Source organism: Pleurodeles waltl, chromosome 3_1 (genome assembly GCF_031143425.1).
Source record: "Pleurodeles waltl isolate 20211129_DDA chromosome 3_1, aPleWal1.hap1.20221129, whole genome shotgun sequence".
NCBI lineage: Eukaryota > Metazoa > Chordata > Amphibia > Caudata > Salamandridae > Pleurodeles > Pleurodeles waltl.
Genome location: NC_090440.1, coordinates 733,276,225 through 733,294,862, shown reverse-complemented (window position 1 = coordinate 733,294,862; position 18,638 = coordinate 733,276,225). Strand labels below are relative to the sequence as shown.

The window sequence follows — 18,638 nt, the reverse complement described above, 5'->3', positions numbered from 1 at the left end:
GACCCTCTTCTCACCATGACCAAGCAAGTCAACGCCGTGTCCTCCGCCTGCTTCCTCACCCTCCGCATGCTCTGCAAGATCTTCCGCTGGATCCCCGCCGACACCAGAAAAAACGTGACCCACGCCCTCGTCACGAGCCGCCTGGACTACGGCAACACCCTCTACGCCGGGACCACAGCCAAACTCCAAAATCGCCTGCAACGCATTCAAAACGCCTCGGCCCGCCTCATCCTCGACATACCCCGCAGCAGCCACATCTCCGCACACCTGAGACACCTGCATTGGCTCCCTGTCAGCAAAAGGATCACCTTCCGACTTCTCACCCACGCACACAAAGCCCTCTACGACAAGGGACCGGAATACCTCAACAGACGCCTCAGCTTCTACGTCCCCTCCCGCCTCCTCTGCTCCTCTGGCCTCGTACTCGCTGCTGTCCCTCGCATCCGCCGCTCCACGGCAGGTGGGAGATCTTTCTCCTTCCTGGCGGCCAAGACCTGGAACTCCCTCCCCACCAGCCTCAGGACCACCCAGGACCACTCCGCTTTCCGGAGACTCCTAAAGACCTGGCTGTTCGAACAGCGATAACCCCCCACTTTTTCCCCTAGCGCCTTGAGACCCGCACGGGTGAGTAGCGCGCTTCATAAATGTTAATGATTTGATTTGATTTGGCTGTCTTGTGTCTTTTTTTGGAGAATTGTGTTAGCCAACCAGCAACTCTGATGGTGGCTGCTGAAAGTGGTATTCTGTTGGAATTAGCATGGCAGATTTAAATTAGGTTGCTAAATGGCAATATTTTCATTTTTTGTTGCAGATAGAGGAAGAAGGCCAATGGAAGTGCTTTAGTTAAATGCAGGGCCAGTGGAATTATATGGCAGGAAAAGACAAACTTATGAGGCAGGGTTGACTGATTTATGTGGCAAGAAAAGTCCAGTTATAAATGTGCAATACCATTAGCTTTAACTCGAGCAAATGCGAGACCTATTGCATTGCAAATGCTTGTTGCTTATTATGGTGGATATAAATGTGACACTCGTTTCCCTATTGCTGTACGTGGTGTACTTTGCTTGATAATAAATACTTTATAGTCGGCTAACCCAGTTTAACTCTGTTTTATGGTTGCTGTTTCTAACAGTGCAACTAAATTAAATTGTTTTGTCGGGGTGTTTTTATAATCTAATTTAGCATGTGTGCACATTTTAGTGTGAGTGGTAAATACAGAATGCGCAGAGATTAAAGTTTATATTTTTTTCTACATACACTCTTGAATCTGATTTTACCAAATTAATGGTTTTCACTTTGTTTTCAGTGTTCTGGCCCGTCGATGGAGCCAACAATTAATAATTCGGATCTGGTTGTGTCGGAAAACTTAAGTCGACATTTTTATTCAATTCAAAAGTAGGTAGCACTAACTTGCTTGGGAATCCTTTTAGTGTGCAAAGTGTACTGTGTGATGAATTTTCTAATAAAACATTTTCTAATTTCACCCTTTACTTAGCATTTGGTTGACACGAAGTGCCCCTTTTTATCTAATAATTCAGCTAAGAAGACAGCAGAGTTTGTATATTGGTAGTTATCACCAAAGATGTTCCACTAGCTGCCTGGCGAGGGGAGCTTGCTGATTAATAGTCTGGGTTCACCAGTTTGAAGTGCTGCTGGTCACTTAGGTGAATCCAGCAACAGGCGTGAGGAAAGCTTTCGCATTTCCAAACCAAACTTTCCAACAAGTTTGCTGCACGACTCCTGGAGTTGAAAATGCTAAAAAAGATTTTGCCTTTCATCCCTGCAGAGCACCATTAACAAGTAAAAGGGGCTGTATGTTGCACCATTTTTAATATTGCAGTACACTCTATCTAAGGCTCCTAGAGCAAGGCATTGCTTGGCTACCATGATTCAGAATATTCTCGCTAGACTTGCAGGGGTATCCTTCTGACCATGTGTCTCTCCCCCTGAGTTTAAAATGGCTGCCAGTGAAATGGAGAATTCAGCTGACAATTATATGTCACAGAACCTTCTTCAGTATAGCATCAACCTTTTTTCATGTAAAGTAACTCCTACTAGTCAATCAGGACCCTGTACTTCAACTCCTCACTGCTATTTGAAGTTTCATGCTTCAAACGTGCACTGTCAGGAGACACAGGCTTCCAGGTGATCAGCCTCAAACTAAGGAAGGATTGTCCTTTGAGACTTCGGACATAAGCTAATTTAATTTCTTGTACTTAGACGCTGAAATCTCATTTATTTTGTTAAATACTTTATTTTAATCATATCACTTCCCTGTGTGGTTTCTACTGCCAAGATGCTTCGGTGTACGTGCACTCAAAAAAATAGAAATAATAAAATAATACAGGGTGTTCTGTGTTTCCCTAGACCCCTGGAACTGACACATGCCGCAGGACATTCAAAAATTAATTTAAGATTCTTTTCTTCAATAGAAACCTTAGAGGAAAACACTAATTCACTCCAGCGACCTTCTGTGGGATTTTAGTTTAAGCCAATGAAACCGCTATTAGTTACTCATTCGTGATAATTTCTTGACAAAACGTACACCATAAAATGAACTCATCAAACCTTATTGCCTCCATTTCTCGATAGTGCGAGCATTGCCTCTGAAAACCAACTACCCTCCCCACATACTTGCAGGGTTCACAACTCCTGGTCCGATTTATTCCATGTAATTGGTTTGACAACCATATTTGTTTTGAATGTATTCTATTTGCACACTCCGTATTCTCCCTTCACATACAAGAATTTTCTCCCAATTTGATAATGCGTATTTGAATTTATCCAAGTGCACTAAAAATTCGTATTGCTAGGGCGAATGTGTATTTGGTACGCATTTTTCTTTTGACTGAATTTTGGAGGACTGATAAAAAAAATATTTCCTTCATGACAGAATTAGAGATGATGACTAGGAGAGTAAGAAATTAAGTAGAGTTCCAATCAGGTTTACTCGAATAAGGACATGTATTGAATTGAAGCAATTGCTCTTAAAACGTGGGGCGTTGTCTAGTTTGAACCAAGCAGGAAGGAACCATAGTTTAAAAAGAACTGTTTTTGTTTTATGAAGTAGGCACATTTGAATCTAGCAAATCAAGCTCTTAAGAGTTTGTGTAAACCTTAAAAACGTTCCTGCTTTGCAGTGAATATAGATTTATAGCCCTCAGCTAAGGGGTATAGTGGCCCTGAATCGAAGCCGCTTGTAAGAACCTACAACGATTAGCAATCAATATAGCTCAAGGCAAAAGGACTAGAATACTATCAGAACATTGCACCCACTCAGAGAAGAATGTTCTAAACAGAAAAGGGAGAATCAGAAAGGGAAGCGGTGGCATGTTGGGTCAGGAAGTCAGTACTAGCCATTATTAGCCCTCAGCCACTCAATTGCCTTTAGTGGTTCTCTCAGCATTCCAATGTTATAATTTAAATGTGATGCTTCACTAGTAACCTTCTGGGTTGTGCTCTAATGAACTCAAAATGAAGGCATATAGTGTGATAAATTCTCCTGGCAGAAGAAAAGGTTCAAAAGGCAAGGTTCTGGGTGACAAAAGTAAAATTGAACAAACAGTGTTTTCCCCCATTACAGACCTTCTAATCAAACCACGTTGCAGGCATGCCATAAACTGTTTATTTATAGATTTAAGGTGATATGAAAAATTTTAAATATCATTGAGAAGCAATATTAATTATATCATGGAGAAGCAATATTTATCTGTTTCTGAATACAGCTTCAGAAATTTGATCATCTTGAAGAATCTGCTTGTCATTTTAATGTATGTACAAATAATAATTACAGCAATGTGTGTGCACTTCTTGTTTCCACAGAGGTGATATTGTAATTGCAAAAAGTCCAAATGATCCAAAAACAAATATCTGTAAGAGAGTAATTGGTCTGGAAGGAGACAAAGTATGCACAAGTGGGCCTTCAGATCTTTTAAAAAGGCACAGCTATGTGAGTATGTTTTGTGTGAAATTTGTTTTATGTGGGTGAAAAAATATATTATTTCAGATGTAACTCCTTAGTTTCATTGTTGACAGGAAATATATACTTATTAATATCCCGTTACTTACCATTTGTTTTTTATTTTAGCTATAAGTAAAACGTACAGTCTGTTGCCCATGACATTTAGTGTTCGTCTGGAAAAATCACAACACAATCTCTTAGTATTAATTTATTTCTTAACTGTTTGTATTTTTGTAACTTAATATGTGTATCTAAAGTGTTGACTTGACAAATGAAACACAGTTATTCATTTTACTGGGTGGGAACGATTGCAGGGTAGGTCTACTCTGGTAAGGGAACGCAAAGACGTTTATAGTGGACTAGAATGTAATTGGAAAGTCAAGGTACATACACACTACCAAGGGGTAGCAGGGCAAAGAGATTTCAGGAAGAAGATAATTTTCTGTATGACCTTGGAGGAGCTGTACATTCTTTAGTGATTTACACCAGTGCTCCTCAAGTTTTACTTTGGAGGATAAAAGGACACATTACTGCAAATATCCATAGAGGTGAGACTATGGGCCAGATGTACAAAGATTCCGGTTTGCGATTTCCTGATTGGGAATCTTTGCGATTTGCAAGTAGGAAATCGTAAACTGCGATGTACTAATGTGTCTCAGACACATTTAGCGATTCTCAGTGGGTCACAAATAGACCGGCATCATCAGTATTCATGAGGCAGGTCATAATTTGCGACCCATTGTGAATGGCTACAATCACAGGGATGGGGACCTGCTGGGGTCAGCAGACCACCATCTCTGTGATTTGCTTTTTCAGTAACGCAGTTTTTTTTTTTGTAATGATGCTTGTTTTCCTTCAAGGAAACAAGATGCATTGCAAAAACAAAAATGAGAAGTGTTCTTTTCATTTTTTAAGAGTAGGCAGTGGTACATGGAGCACTTCCTGCTCATAAAAAATGTTTGTGCCCACATTCGCAAAGGAGAAGGGGTCCCTCGGGGACTCCTTCCCAGTTGAAAATGGCTTACCACATTCCTTTTGCAAAACATTCATACATCCCCCTACGACTCGCTATTATTACTATATGATTATGAAGGTACACCCTTGACATGCCCCTTTCTAATACCAACTTGCAAACGTATTTTGCCATTTGTTAATAAGTTACTGAATCGCAAAATAGTGTTAGTACATCCCAAAATGTTTTTTTGTGGTCGCAAACAGTCTGATTTTCTGAATCAGCCTGCTTGCGACCAAAAAAACCTTTGTACATCTGGGCATATATCCTTAATGGCCAAGCTTGCCCATACCTTACATGTTTGAGTGCAGGCCTCATCCAAAGTGAAGCAAACCCATATGTAATAATTTCTTATTCATTACATTTCCACCATCTGTCACCATTAGATTCATGCATTCTAGAACAGCCAATGGCCACATTGGGATGCTACACATCCAGCAAGAGCAGCCTGTAAACAAAGATTGTATTTCAGGGTTGCAGTGCCTGCCACACATGATTTGCAACATTTACACGATGCACAGCCCTGTAGCAGCTACCCCTGTCAGTGACCTGGAGCAAATAATGAATGAAAGATTCGGCCTTAATTTCAGCTGTATTATTGCCAATGTCAACATCAGAATGGTAAAGTCAATGCATTTCTCTTATTGTTGACACATCTGAAGGCTGCTTAATATGCTAAATTCTGGTCCATATGTGAGTACCTGCTGTGGCTCAAACTCATCATCTAGGGTAGAGAGTACACCACTATCAAATTCTGCCCTGATGCAACCACACTGGACATTGTAAAGAGCATGTTTCTCGGCCTCCTCTGATGCCTTGATCCTTTTGATTCTGACTAGCACATTGTCCTGAAATCATGGATGGTGGTGATCATCATGAAGTCTTCCATTCTCTTGCTGTTTGACTAGATGAGAATGAGAAAGTGATTAGATGTGGCTGTTTTATCAGCTTGGTATTTTTTTAAAATACTTAATATTTAACTATCAGCAATGCGTTTTATCACTACCAGTGATGCTTTATCAAAGCTGGTGCGTTTTTTATTGATGGGGTATTTGAAGTCCAGCTGACCTCAGCAGTAGCATTCTATAGTGCTAACAGCGGTAAGATAAAACGCGGAGCCATACATTCAGCATAATTGTAACATCCTTACTGTATGTGGTTATTATGTAATGGGGGTTCCAGTATCTAGATTTGTATGTAATATCTGTTGTTAGACTGACTCGGTCATTGTTAACTTATGCGGACTCTCAGACATAAGCATTAATATTCCTATACAACACACAAGTAATACATTACACATATTTAAACATTCTTTGCTGACATTTTCGGCACCACTGTCACCACTCAGGTGCCCAAAGAAACAGTAAAATGTCTAGATTTGTAGATGGAGGGGCTAGGCTTTTCACACTTTGTTTTGTCCATTTAGCTTCCGAATTAATTGCCTTTAAATGTCATACATGTCCCAAATTTGTCTTTCAGGAGGACCACGAAAATCCAACCAACTACTTTAATATTTCAGTATTTCGGCAGTCTAACTGTATTATAGTTTGTGTGCTTTGTGGCATGTACCGTATGAATAGTTAACATATCATGATTGTTCGTTTTGGAATAAAAGCATGTTTCCACCAAATAACATTACACAACACTTGATATACTGGTGTTTTAGCAATGCTTAATGCAAATCAAGTACCACAATATCATGGGTGTTATGCTAGCTACACTCACATTTCATTCTAATCTGTCTAGCCGCATCAGAGTTAACATTCACCTTCATTTACACCTTACCTATGGGATACGTTTTCATTGTCACTTAAAGTAACATCTGATGGATCCTATAAGAACCGGTGCAGAGAAAGACATTTGTTTGCAGCTGTAAGCAAATCATTAGCAACGTATGGAAAATTCTTTATGAACGGCATCCATGGCCACACTGAAAATCACAATTAGTCCTTGCAAAATTGTTCAAAACAGCCCCACACGACAGGAAGCTCTGACTCTAATGGTACTAGTTATTTGCACTGAAAGTAGGGGTGCTACAGCACCTCCAAAAATAGCCATGCTGCCGTCCAGAAGGGGAAAGATAAAAAAGAGGAAATTCCTTATTATTATTTTTTTTATCACAAAGGTCAATTGCCAGAAGATATCTTCTGCCAAATTGCCATTTATTCTTTTAACATGGAGATTGACGTTCACTCTTTTCTCTTTGACTGCAGAGTGAGTGTTTTTTGGAAAGTGAACTATGTGACCTTCTAACTGGTGTGAAATGAAAGACTGTAGGATATCACTTTTTTTTCTGATACACCACACACTTTGAATACATGTAAATGAACTGTACTAATAATTCAAAGTATCAGCAGGAAAGAAAGTACAAATTAAGCACTTAGGTGGTCATAACGAGGCTGGTGGTCTTTAGACCGCCAGTCTCCCCTCCGCGGACTCACTGGTGAAGACTGCCGCATTATGAGATAGGTGGTTTGGCTGCAACCAAACGCCTCAATGCTGCCAGTATCGCTCGGATGATCAACTTACCTATTCCGGCGAGGCGGTCATCCGGGAGGGGATGGGTCCTGGTGTTTTCCACTGCCAACACTGCACCACCGATAGGACTCTGCCACGCCATATTACGTATTGTAATATGGCAGGCTCTTGTTGGTGTGGCAGTGCTGGTGGTGGAACAGCCTGTCTTCCTCCGTCAGCCAGGCTGAAGGGGTCGGATTTCTGCCCGTAAACGGGTGGAAATCTAACCTAACTCTAAATATGGTAGTTTGTTGACGGCCTTTTGGTGGCAGTGGCTTCGGCGGTCTTGGAAAAAGACCGCCGAAGTCGTAATGACCACCTTAGTTTTGTAATTCTGAAGTGTGGTGGAAACAAAAAACGTAATAGTATCAAATCAAACATACTTTATTTGATAGTGATAAATATTTACGGAAACCCAATTACACATATCGTCCTTGTGTGCTGTATAGTTTTATCAATAAAACTGTATGTCTCTGCAGATGTTGTCATTTCAATGCAACATTTGTCAGTACATTACAGTGCATTGGCACACCAATGATTTAGTTAAATATTTGTGACTTGGTGCTCTAAAATGCACCAGCTGCAACTATATCCTTTACCACTCTCATACTGATTGGCCGTAGCTTAATTGCCACACTAGTTCTTGATGTGACACTTGAATTTTTCACTATCCCACACTTCAGTATTACAACATTGATGGCAGTACCCCCACTCTGGAAACTGTTCCAGCACTGCTGGGCCCACTGGGAAAAGGTTGACTCATGGCCGCCTCCTCTCCTTTGGAAAAAGCCCCCTAGGCTGTAGCACACCTGGAAAAACCATGAGTGGTAGAATATCCCTGTCTGGCCCGACAGCATCTTTAGAGCAAGTAGATTCAGAACCATACATTAATTACATCTTGCAAAGTTGTGTACATTTGTAATATTGCTTCTGTTCCTAAATAGCTAACCCCTGTGGGGACCCGAGACTCCCACCCCATTTTGATAGAGTGGAGGCTCAAATTTTGGAATGGCGCACCTTTTTCGTATATTTGGTCCATTTGTAATGTTAGTCATTGAAACCTTTTGGTTGGTATATGGCACGCATAAGATCCAACATTTGTTTTACTGTGCCAGTTTGTGAGAAGATTAACACACTTCTAGAGTTACCGTACTTTAACTGCAATGTTAGACTTTACATTTACTTATTGGATATGTTTATTCAGAATTTTGACAAACATTAGCACAGGCAACATCTTGTAGAGCAAGAGATGCAGCCTTTGAGCAGTAAGTCTGCGTTCCTGCTTGTAGAAAACATTTAGAAGAGAGGAGAATGATCTTCCACAAATGCTGGCCTTCTTGATTGGAATGCCTGCTTGCAGAAAGCCTCAATAGGTTCACCACTGGCAGCAAGAGTTGATTTGCACTGAGCTTTCTGGAAGGCCAAATGGAAAGTAACACATACAACAGGAGAGAAATACCGGATCCATGCAGTGAGGCTTGTGTACTTTGGGCAGCCTCTGTGGTTCAGAGGAGAATTACAAGTTTGTATCTGGGTGCTGACAGGATTATGACACATCAGGAGGAGAGGACTCAGTTCCCCACTCTGAGTTTCCACTGAGGAGTAGTGGCTACCCATTTGTTGATGAAGTCTGTGGTGGTAGCGAGGAGTACAGTCTAAAACAGAAGAGGAGGAGTTAGGTGGAGGTTGTAGGATCGGCATAGATGTATCAGGGTTAGTCAGTGATTGGAGCTGCTCATCTACATGTTTGTGTCTATTCTTAGAACATATTGAGAGGTAGCTCGCCACATTGCAAATCATGCTATGGCCATGCAGGGTCTGGCGACCCTGGGATTAATCAAAGGGCAGTCTCTTGTTCAAAAGCAATCCAGTGAAAGTAACTGAGTTCAACCTGAGACGGTGAACTGGTGGTCATTTATCGACAGAAATATTCTCGCTTAGATGTAGGGCCATAAGGGACAGTACCCGAAAATCATGCATTGTGGGGCATCTTTAGAGTGGGTCATCTTTATAAATTAACCTAAGCCTAATAAAAAAGTTGCCCTGCATCTTTTGCTTTGTGAACACAAATACTAACAGCAAGAAAATAGCCAACAGACTGCCTGTAACTCCACTGGTGCAGCCCTCCAATCCAGTGTGTGTCTTTCTGCAGTCGGGCCACCTAAACATTTGTTTTCAAGCAAGGGGTGGTCCAAGGTGGACAGTCCACTGCATCACACCCTTGTAAAGGCACACCCTATAAAGTACCTAAATGCAGATCCCTAAACCTACCATGTAACTTTCATGGTTACCAAGAAAGTTCTTAAGGACCTAAAGCCACCTGTCGAACAGAGGCTGTGCCACATAGGCGTGTACTAGTAAAATGTGGGAGCACATTGTGAACATGAGAAAAGAAGTATGTGGTCTACTTAGAAATGGGGATAACCTCTGAAAGAAAATGAAAACTGGTGTGGTTAGTTTCTTTCTAGCAACACTTGCTATTGTTCTTTGTGTAACCATATGCTGTGGCAGAACAAGTGACATGTTTGGTATAGAGTCACTCAAGCGATCTCTTCAGCTTCACATCTGTATTGGTGTTAATCGCCGCCTACTGTGTGGCAGCACCTAATGTTACTGCAAAGCATAGGAACCTAAAGACTAGCTACAGCGAGGATTGTACAAGAATCGCATTACTAGTTTAATTGATTTCTTTATTCCAGGGAGATGAAGCCCAGTAGAAAGCTGTGGTGGTTCGATCTGCAGCTTCGATAGGCAGAATTTGACTTCCACATCTAAAAAATGGCATTCTCTTTAATAGCTTCATCAGAGCAATCATCTTTCTGAAAGAGGCAGGGAGCACATCAGGGGTATTCGATAAGTTTTGAAAGCGTACCACTAATTGTGAAATGTTGCTATACAGCTGCTAACAGCGATTTATTATTGAAAGCAATTAGTGTTTCAAAAACCTGAATATAGCCTCAGTATACAGCTAACATTCTACACCTCATGCATTATTTGCTTTCGCTTCCTGTGCCATTTACTCTAACTGGTAGTTCCTTTCGTGCCATATGCTCTTTGCTTGCAGAAGCTCCTATTTATAAACTAGAAAAGGAGAAACCTCATCAGATTAAACGAGATTGTGTATCGCAAAGCACTGATACGGTAAGCCCTTGTGTCACTTACACAGAAGAAGCACCTAATAATGTCACTTAATACGACTAGGGCCTGTAAATAGGGAACTGGCTGCTTGCTACTCGTGGTGATAAAAGCCCGAGATAAGCATCCATTTCTCAGCAACAGTCCCTAGATAATCAATCACAGCATGCTGCTAATGCTCCGACTGCAGCTGATGTGGGAGAAATATGTTTGCTCTCCTGCTAAAGTGGAGTTCATTTCGGAGATGACGTGGCCCTTCATCCTGCGGCTAACTCTAGAGCTAACATAATTCGGAAGATAAATGTGATCCGCTGTGTTTACTAGGCGCACATAGATGCTAATTTCCAAGACTTTCTGTGTTCGAGTCTTTCCAAACCCTTAGCATGTGCAGGAACACTTACGTGATAGATCGGTAGAATCATTTTAAAATATATTTCACAACCGTGTGTACTCGTAGTCACCAGTCCATCCAAACAGCATTCGTCAGTCTCTTATCTTGGTCGTGCAGATGTTTTTCATCTTATCGGGAAAATACCTCAGTTCTCTAGTATTTCCCTAACAAACAAACAAAAATTATTTGTTTCTGCGTAAATGGCATGTGTGGTTGGAGTTCTCAGGTCGACAGTCTCACGTCCACACCCCACTTTTCTGATGTTAATTATTGAAAGAGTAGATGGAGGCATGATTTCATTTTTACAGTATCTTCAGATAGATTCATCTCCAGAGGTGTATTTTGGAAGTAACGAGAATGTATAGAATCTTTCATGTTAGCTGGGGTATTCGGCATGGATGTGGGCTAGTTTTTACTTTATTTATATTATGCATTAACGATCTAGAATCGTCTATGATAGATGTGAGCCAGGACTTGTCCTGAGTAGGGACATTTATTTCCCGTGTTGCTTTATGCTGATAATGCAGTTTTAATGGCACCAACATGTAATGGTTTGAAAAATAACCCTCAATTCATGCTTACTTTTTATGGACGTACGGCACCTTAGTACCGATTATGCGAAGTCCTTTATTATAATTATGGACACTCAACACACAAAATCTAGGAACTTTTCAATTAATGGCTATGCCCTTCATGAGGTGTTTCATAGCTCAGATTCACGTTTGACAATACTACTCATTGCAGTGGCGGCCGGTAGATTTAGGAGGGAGGGAGGGGGGCGGGACTCACACTCACACTCACTCACACACTCACTCACTCACACACACTCATTCTTTCACACAGAGACACTCACGCACATCCATTAACAACATTCATACCATTCAAACATGCACGCATGCACCAAACATTCATTTAAAACGATCGCACACACTTCATCTTTCACACACGCACGCACATCCATTAACAACACTCATAACAATCAAACATGCACGCGCGCACCAAACATTCAATTTAAAACATCACACACATACATACACACACACACACACACACACACACACACACACACACTTCAGGCTCCAGGTCCCAGGACGGGTGTCCCAGCCTCATCACATAGTGGGATGGGGTCAGTGAGGCTGCTGACCCCACCCGACTCTGTGACGATTCAGGGCTTAAACCTGAAGCGCCCAGGGCGAGTGTCAATGAGTGACGCTTTCCTCATCACCAAGGGGAGGGCCTCGAGGCACCTTTGCTGAGCCGAGGAGGTCACGTCCATAGGAGCTGTGACCTCCTCAGCCCAGCAAAGTTCAGCTCAGGCAGCCAGGAGTCTGCGCAAATCACACATGTCTGCTCCTGGCTGCCTGACCTGAACATGAAGAGTGTCTGTCAGGCTGACCTTTGTTCAGCCTGACAGACACTCTTCATGAGGGGCAAAAGGTGGGGGGGGCGTGGCCCCTCCACCCTAAAGGTCGGGCCGCCACTGACTTCTTGGCTGCACTGCCTTTTGTCCAAAAGGAAATCTTTTGTTCAGTCCCTAGCATGTGTATTTAGTTTTGCTCCAAGGCTGGATAGGAAGTCACTACCACATATGATAACTCTGTACAATAGTAAGTTTGTTTCTTTATCATATTACGGTGCTTGCATTTTGGGATTACGTTTATTCTTCCCCTTTTTATGTTGAAGAAAATAGATGTTTTTGTCGTCTTTTATCTTGGCTCCCAAGGTTCCCACGTATTTCAAGCCTGGCCTTTCCGAGCTTTCACCTCTCTTGTTATGGATTTCTATATTTGTTTTAATTGGCTAATCCTCATACTAGCTTTAATAGGCAGATCATAAATTACTGCTTATCATTGAATTACTGCCACAGCTCGAATTGGTTGAATTATATAAAATAACTCCTGGGCTAAGATCACTTCCTACTGATTCAGAAGACAAAAAACAGAATCATTAGTGTTGTCAAAGCCTTCTGTTAAATCTTTTTGCTGTGTTAAAAGCAATATCCTAACTGGAACTATGGGCATGATTTATGCAGATGGCTTTTTGCTCCGCCAGTGTGATGGAGTACATTACTCTGTCATCCTGATGGATAGGGCGGACCTCCAAGCTAGCGGTCATTTATAAAGCATTACCATGAACCGCTGTCATGGCAGGTCCTGCCAGTGCTTTTCAATGTTTGATACTGGGCTTCGTCAACATGACAGAGCCCTGCACCAAACAGTTTATTTTTTAATTTTCAAAAAGGAAATCCCGAAACAGGATTTTCTTTTTTGAAAATGAAATAGAAAATTCTCCCCTCGCCATGGCAGTCACCTTCCATTGGGAGGAGTGCATTTAGTAGTCTTCTCTGCACCTTACTTCCAGGGTTTTCCTGGTGGTGACGGGCAGTGGAAACTGACCTCTAATTCCACCCATTTAAAATAGGTGGGCAGAATTACAGGTCTGACTATGATGTCCCTTACTCACAGACATAGTATTCTCTGCTGTGGTTAAACCACTGGTAAACCTGCATATCGATTTGGCAGGTGGACCATTATCTTGGCAGTATGTATACTCTGTCACCAAGTAGTACATACCACCAAGATATAAATCAGGCCCTCCGTCTCTACAGTGCCCATGTAATTTGGGACCACTATTTGTTAGTGCATTATAGGAGAGGAATTGTCCATCATTCTTTGTCACTTCGTAAGGGATGGGTGATCTCAAACAATTCAACTTTTTATCCCTGTGATACTGATTCTCAACAAATTGCAATGCACTTTGTTTTTTGTAGATTTTACTAGGGTCCAGACATAGATTTCTTGTCTCTGTTTATAAAGATGCAAGTTTGGTTCAATGTAGACCAGCTTTCCTTCATTTACAGATGCTCAGTAGTACTTTCATATGTTTTGCTGTAAGTCGTTTTTGTCTGCAGCATTCAAGGTTAGGATGGTTGTTATCCTAATATAGATGAAGATGAGATGAGATGAGATGAGATGAAGAAGGATTTCTTGGCGTAGGTTTGAAAAAGAAGAGGGGTTGAATCTACACAGTCTACTCTGTAATGGGGGTCACTGCAGCTTTATTTTCTGCCCCTCCTAAGAACCTTCCTGAAATAAAATTTGGTCACACTGATCTATTTTTGGTCTTCCTTCACAGTTAGCATAATCTCCTTGTAACTGGATCCATCTCAGTAGGTTCTATTGGAGAATTCCCAGTATCAAATTCCGTGTTACAGAATTTTTCTTCATGACCAAATGCAATCTCTGAGCAATTTTTGCGGGTTATCCACACTTTGTACTTACATAATTTCTACTGTACAGTAATTGATTTAATTCAAGAATAGTTCAAGAATTTTTAGCGCTCAAAGCAAAATAGCATTTTGGCTGCTCGAGCACACCCCATATCTGAAAAAGCATTTTTCAATTCTCTTGTAGCAATGTTGTGCCACCACTAAGTGATGCCTTAAGGCTGGTGCCTTACACTTTTTTACTGAAGCCAATGCCCTGCTCCAGTCTTGACACTTAACATATGGTCATTTCTTCCCTTTCCCTGAAATAAGTTTGCTAAGGTTTCATGGTGGGCTTTTTCCTTTCTTCAGATTACTATCCGCTGTTCAGAGAGATTTTGTAGTTGTAAGAACGTTTGTGAGAGATTACATAAACTGCTCTGCTGTTCCAAATTAGTTTGAAGATGTACCTTATCACCATATTTTCTATTTGCATAGATTTGCTTTTTTTGCTCCATTTTTGTCAAGGTCAGTGCTCTTTTGCAGAAGCAAAAATAAGCATTTCGTCTGTTATAAACTAAGGCTGAATATTGATTTCTTTTTTTTAAATAAGTACTCACAATGTTGGAACTGTGTGCCTTTCTATGTCCTTCCAACTGACCACCATTAAGAAAGATCCAAGTATTCAAAGTTAAAAGCAAAAGTTTAACGGCCATTAGCTCCTGGGCTTACCTTTTGGCTGTGTTACTTAGATTTAAAATAGTTTAAACATCTTAGTCACAGTGGTGTACCTTTTCCGATCCATTATTAAGTGCCTTATAAACTAAAACAGGAGCGTTCTAACAAGGGTCCAAATTGTGGGATTCATGTCAGGTTTTCATATCTAGATTATGTAAATTTACTTAAAATCTAAATAGAAATAATCTGTCATCAGTTGTCATCCCAAGATTCTGCGGTTGATCCGGCCTTTGTACGTTCTAAAACTCCTAAATTGTAGCAAACTGCTTCAGATTAATTTGCTCCTTTAAGTCCGGTGTCACTAGTAGAATGTCATGGAATTTCTTCTAGGAGTCTGTGTCTTCCAATAAATGGATATGAGCTGTGTTATTGGCGCTGTTTTCTTTGTGGTCACAGTTTTTTCTGTGCAGACCATTAAGTTGCTTGTGATTTAGTGGAGTCAGCAGTTTATTCACAAGAACAGCACGTATGACCCGTGCCCATCATGATACGTCTAAACAAACTTCTTGCCATTAGAACATCTAAATAATACTTTATGCTAGAGATACGCAGTTTTCGTTTGTGATGATGATAGCCATGTCTTGCCATGCCAGATGTTTAGGATAACAGATTATTATGGACATCTTGCATGACCAGGGCCCTCGTGGACTGTCAGACATTCATTTTCAATGCTATCCCGAGCGGACAGACTGGCTTTGGGCATTCTTCTTTCCCAGAACTAATCACATACTTCTTTTTAGCGAAATGTGGTTGTTAATTATAAGTAGTATTTCACCTTCTTTCCATGTCTGCTTACTAACACCATTATCAACCGATCTCGTTTCTGGGATTTGGATCTCTTCATTCTCTGTCATACATGCACTACCTAAATTGAATTTGAACACATTTGAGTTTAATTCTTGCAGTGTTTTGGGTCAAGAATATGTTTAAAATATGAAACTCTGCCTTAATGATTCTCTTTGTTCCCTTAATTTGTGTTCTGAAAAAAATACAGACCATTTAGAATACCTTGGAAATGTAATTAATAAAAAAACATTAGGTGGTATATCCAATTTCTTGCTGTAGGACAGGCATGGGAGATGTTTGAAAGGATGGTGCAGGAGTTGTGAACAATAAAACTTAAAAATAACATTTTGGTGGCATGAAATGTAGACAGCAGAGGGTGGGATTGCCTAGATATTTTGAGTAGAGGCATTACTAATTAACCAGTTAGGATAACTGTGAATGAAAGGTAGGACATTGACAGCACCGATTGTTGTTCAAAAGTGGTGCACTGCATTAGCTTTAATGAGCACGTAGAAAGGCATTGACACACAGCACATGTTCGGCAGAGCCCACCCTGGTCAGCAAAGCCTCCGATACGGCCACGTCTTGTCTGGGGAGTTTGGCCCAGGGTTGGGAGAAGATGGCAGTTTCAGCGGTAAGTCCGGACCCATCCTGCTCCATGCTGAGTCGTGTATTCTGTTTGTGGCATGTGACTTGGTGTTTCTGGATAGGGCATCTGTCTGCACATCACATTTTGGCCTCTTATAGTGGCCATAGAGCCCATGTTTTACAAGCCCCGTGGCACTCACACCCCAGGAGCTACCAAAGTCCTGAGGCGTCTTGGAACACTGACTGCAGCAGTGACATCCGTGGTGCCTCGTGTTACCCACAGTTACCCGAGACAGTGGCAGCGGCCAGGGGAGCTCTCTGCATCCAGGGGAATCCACTTTCAGTCAGCCTGTCCAGGCATAGCACAGTCTAGGTTAGCATAAAAGGTGGCATCTGCATATGGCTGACCTGAGAAAGGTATTGTATTTTTGGTTGTAAAGAGTTCACTAGGTTCCCAGCACGGGAGTAGGTGGAGATCTGTTTGGTGAAAGGTTGGTGTCACTACTGTTTCTTGAGGGAGAGAATGCTTCCTACTGTTGGTTTGGACGTTGGTGGATCAGAGGCGGAAGTTGTGTGTTGGTGGGGGATCTAGTGAAAAGACGGGCTCTTGGGGCAGAGGCTCGTGACGTGGGCTTGTGCTGTGCCCCACCTTTACAATGCGGTGTTTTCTGATTTTGATTTTTTTATTTAGACTCTTGTTTTGGGCATTTCCTCTCTTGGAATGTTGACTGAAGTGGGCACATGCTGATGTTCAGCCCCGGAATATTTGGTATGAAGACTGAAATGGTGGGATGGTGGTGTCCTGGTGGGTGGGGTGTGTTATGGATGTCCCTGCTTTAGCATGGCAAAGGATAGAGATGGGAAGGACCTCCTCAGGCAGTGTAAGTTTATTGCTTGCATTCCTTTGGCTTCAGGGTGAAGACCAGACGCTAAAGTGAGAAATAATGGAGAACGAGTCCCCTTACAAATTAAATGAGGGCAATATCAGGAAGGTGCTGCTTGTTACTGGTTTTTCCTAAGCAATGAAGGTTTGGTAGATGGTAGGTATGAGGGCTGAGACTTCAGTTTCTGTTGCTTACATGAGGACGTTTCTAGGCAGGGCCATCCTTATGTGTGTCCGATTACCATTGCAGGAAGGCTGATTGACAGCCAGATACAAGATTTCACACTTCATTTTGCGTCCTCCAGATCTAAGGCAGCACCAGTGCTGCCCGCCTTGAGAAGCCTTACTTTAGACACACTCACTAAAATAGTCTCTGTTCTCCTTCATACCGTCCTGGTCATTATATGGAAAAGGGAGTAGCATCTATAACATAAACATTTAAAATATCACATGTTCCTTCCATTGGATTTTATGGGAAAATAAAACCATATTTTTTTCTCTATTTACCCCATGGATGATGGTAGTGTGTGCGCGTACTGAGGTTCTCATGGCCTACAGTGGGATAGCAGCAAAAGCTAAAAATGTTGTTTCCTTTTATAGCTTTGGATGCTGTGGCTGAAAGCTTCCACAATATTGCTAAAAACCAGGCATGTCACCTTACATTGTCCTAAAATTTCCGAATGTCAACAGTGCTTTTTCTTTCGAATGACACTCGCCTTCCTTTCTATCCTCTGAAAGCCTGCTCTCTCTGAGCAAAGCTTACTCAGTCACATGCATGTTTGCCTTCCCCCCTATTATTGTATCTCTGCAAATGGCACACACATCATTTCAAAGATCACAAATTCTCGTTTAAACGTTATGTCCCTGCAATCTAACAATGCATAATCTCCTGTAGCTCATCTATCATTACCGCATGAGTTCACGTACCCCCCTCTCACACTAAAGGTCACACCTAACTCTTATTAGTTTAATCTGCCAGATAGAAACTGGAGTAAATGCATTACATGGTTTTCTTAAAAGTGTACAATTAATCCCACTACCAAAAACCTAGGTTCCTGGACAATCCTGCTGCCCGGTGTAAAGCGCTACAAAACTTCATCAGGGGTAGCAAGTGTTATATAAATGCAATCACAGTACAATGCAATTATGGGCCTGGTTTTATGTTTTTTATTTTTTATCATTTCCGTCTGTATTTGGTCATATTTATTTCTGGGCCATCATATAGTTCTTTATCCATGTTTATTTTGTTTTTTGAGACTAACTGGAGTCGGGAATTGGTATATTTCCACATTTATTTAATGATAAATATGCACTCATACTTTGATACCTAACGTGCTTTAGCAAAATTAAGCAGTCAAATATAAGAAAACACTATACCCTAATGTAACTATTAGTATTATATGCTATATTAGTGTTATATAC

The 18,638-nt window shown here is 41.3% G+C and overlaps 1 protein-coding gene across 5 annotated transcripts in view; it reads left to right on the top strand.

Annotated features, from left to right (window-relative positions):
* IMMP1L (inner mitochondrial membrane peptidase subunit 1) overlaps window positions 1–18,638 on the top strand; it is a 272,369-nt gene that overhangs the window by 162,755 nt on the left and 90,976 nt on the right. For all 5 annotated transcript variants that reach the window (XM_069223483.1, XM_069223484.1, XM_069223480.1 and 2 more), the window contains 2 exons: window positions 1,307–1,395; window positions 3,823–3,949. In XM_069223483.1, coding sequence (XP_069079584.1) covers window positions 1,307–1,395; window positions 3,823–3,949 — 216 coding nt within the window. The remainder of the gene's footprint in view (window positions 1–1,306; window positions 1,396–3,822; window positions 3,950–18,638) is intronic.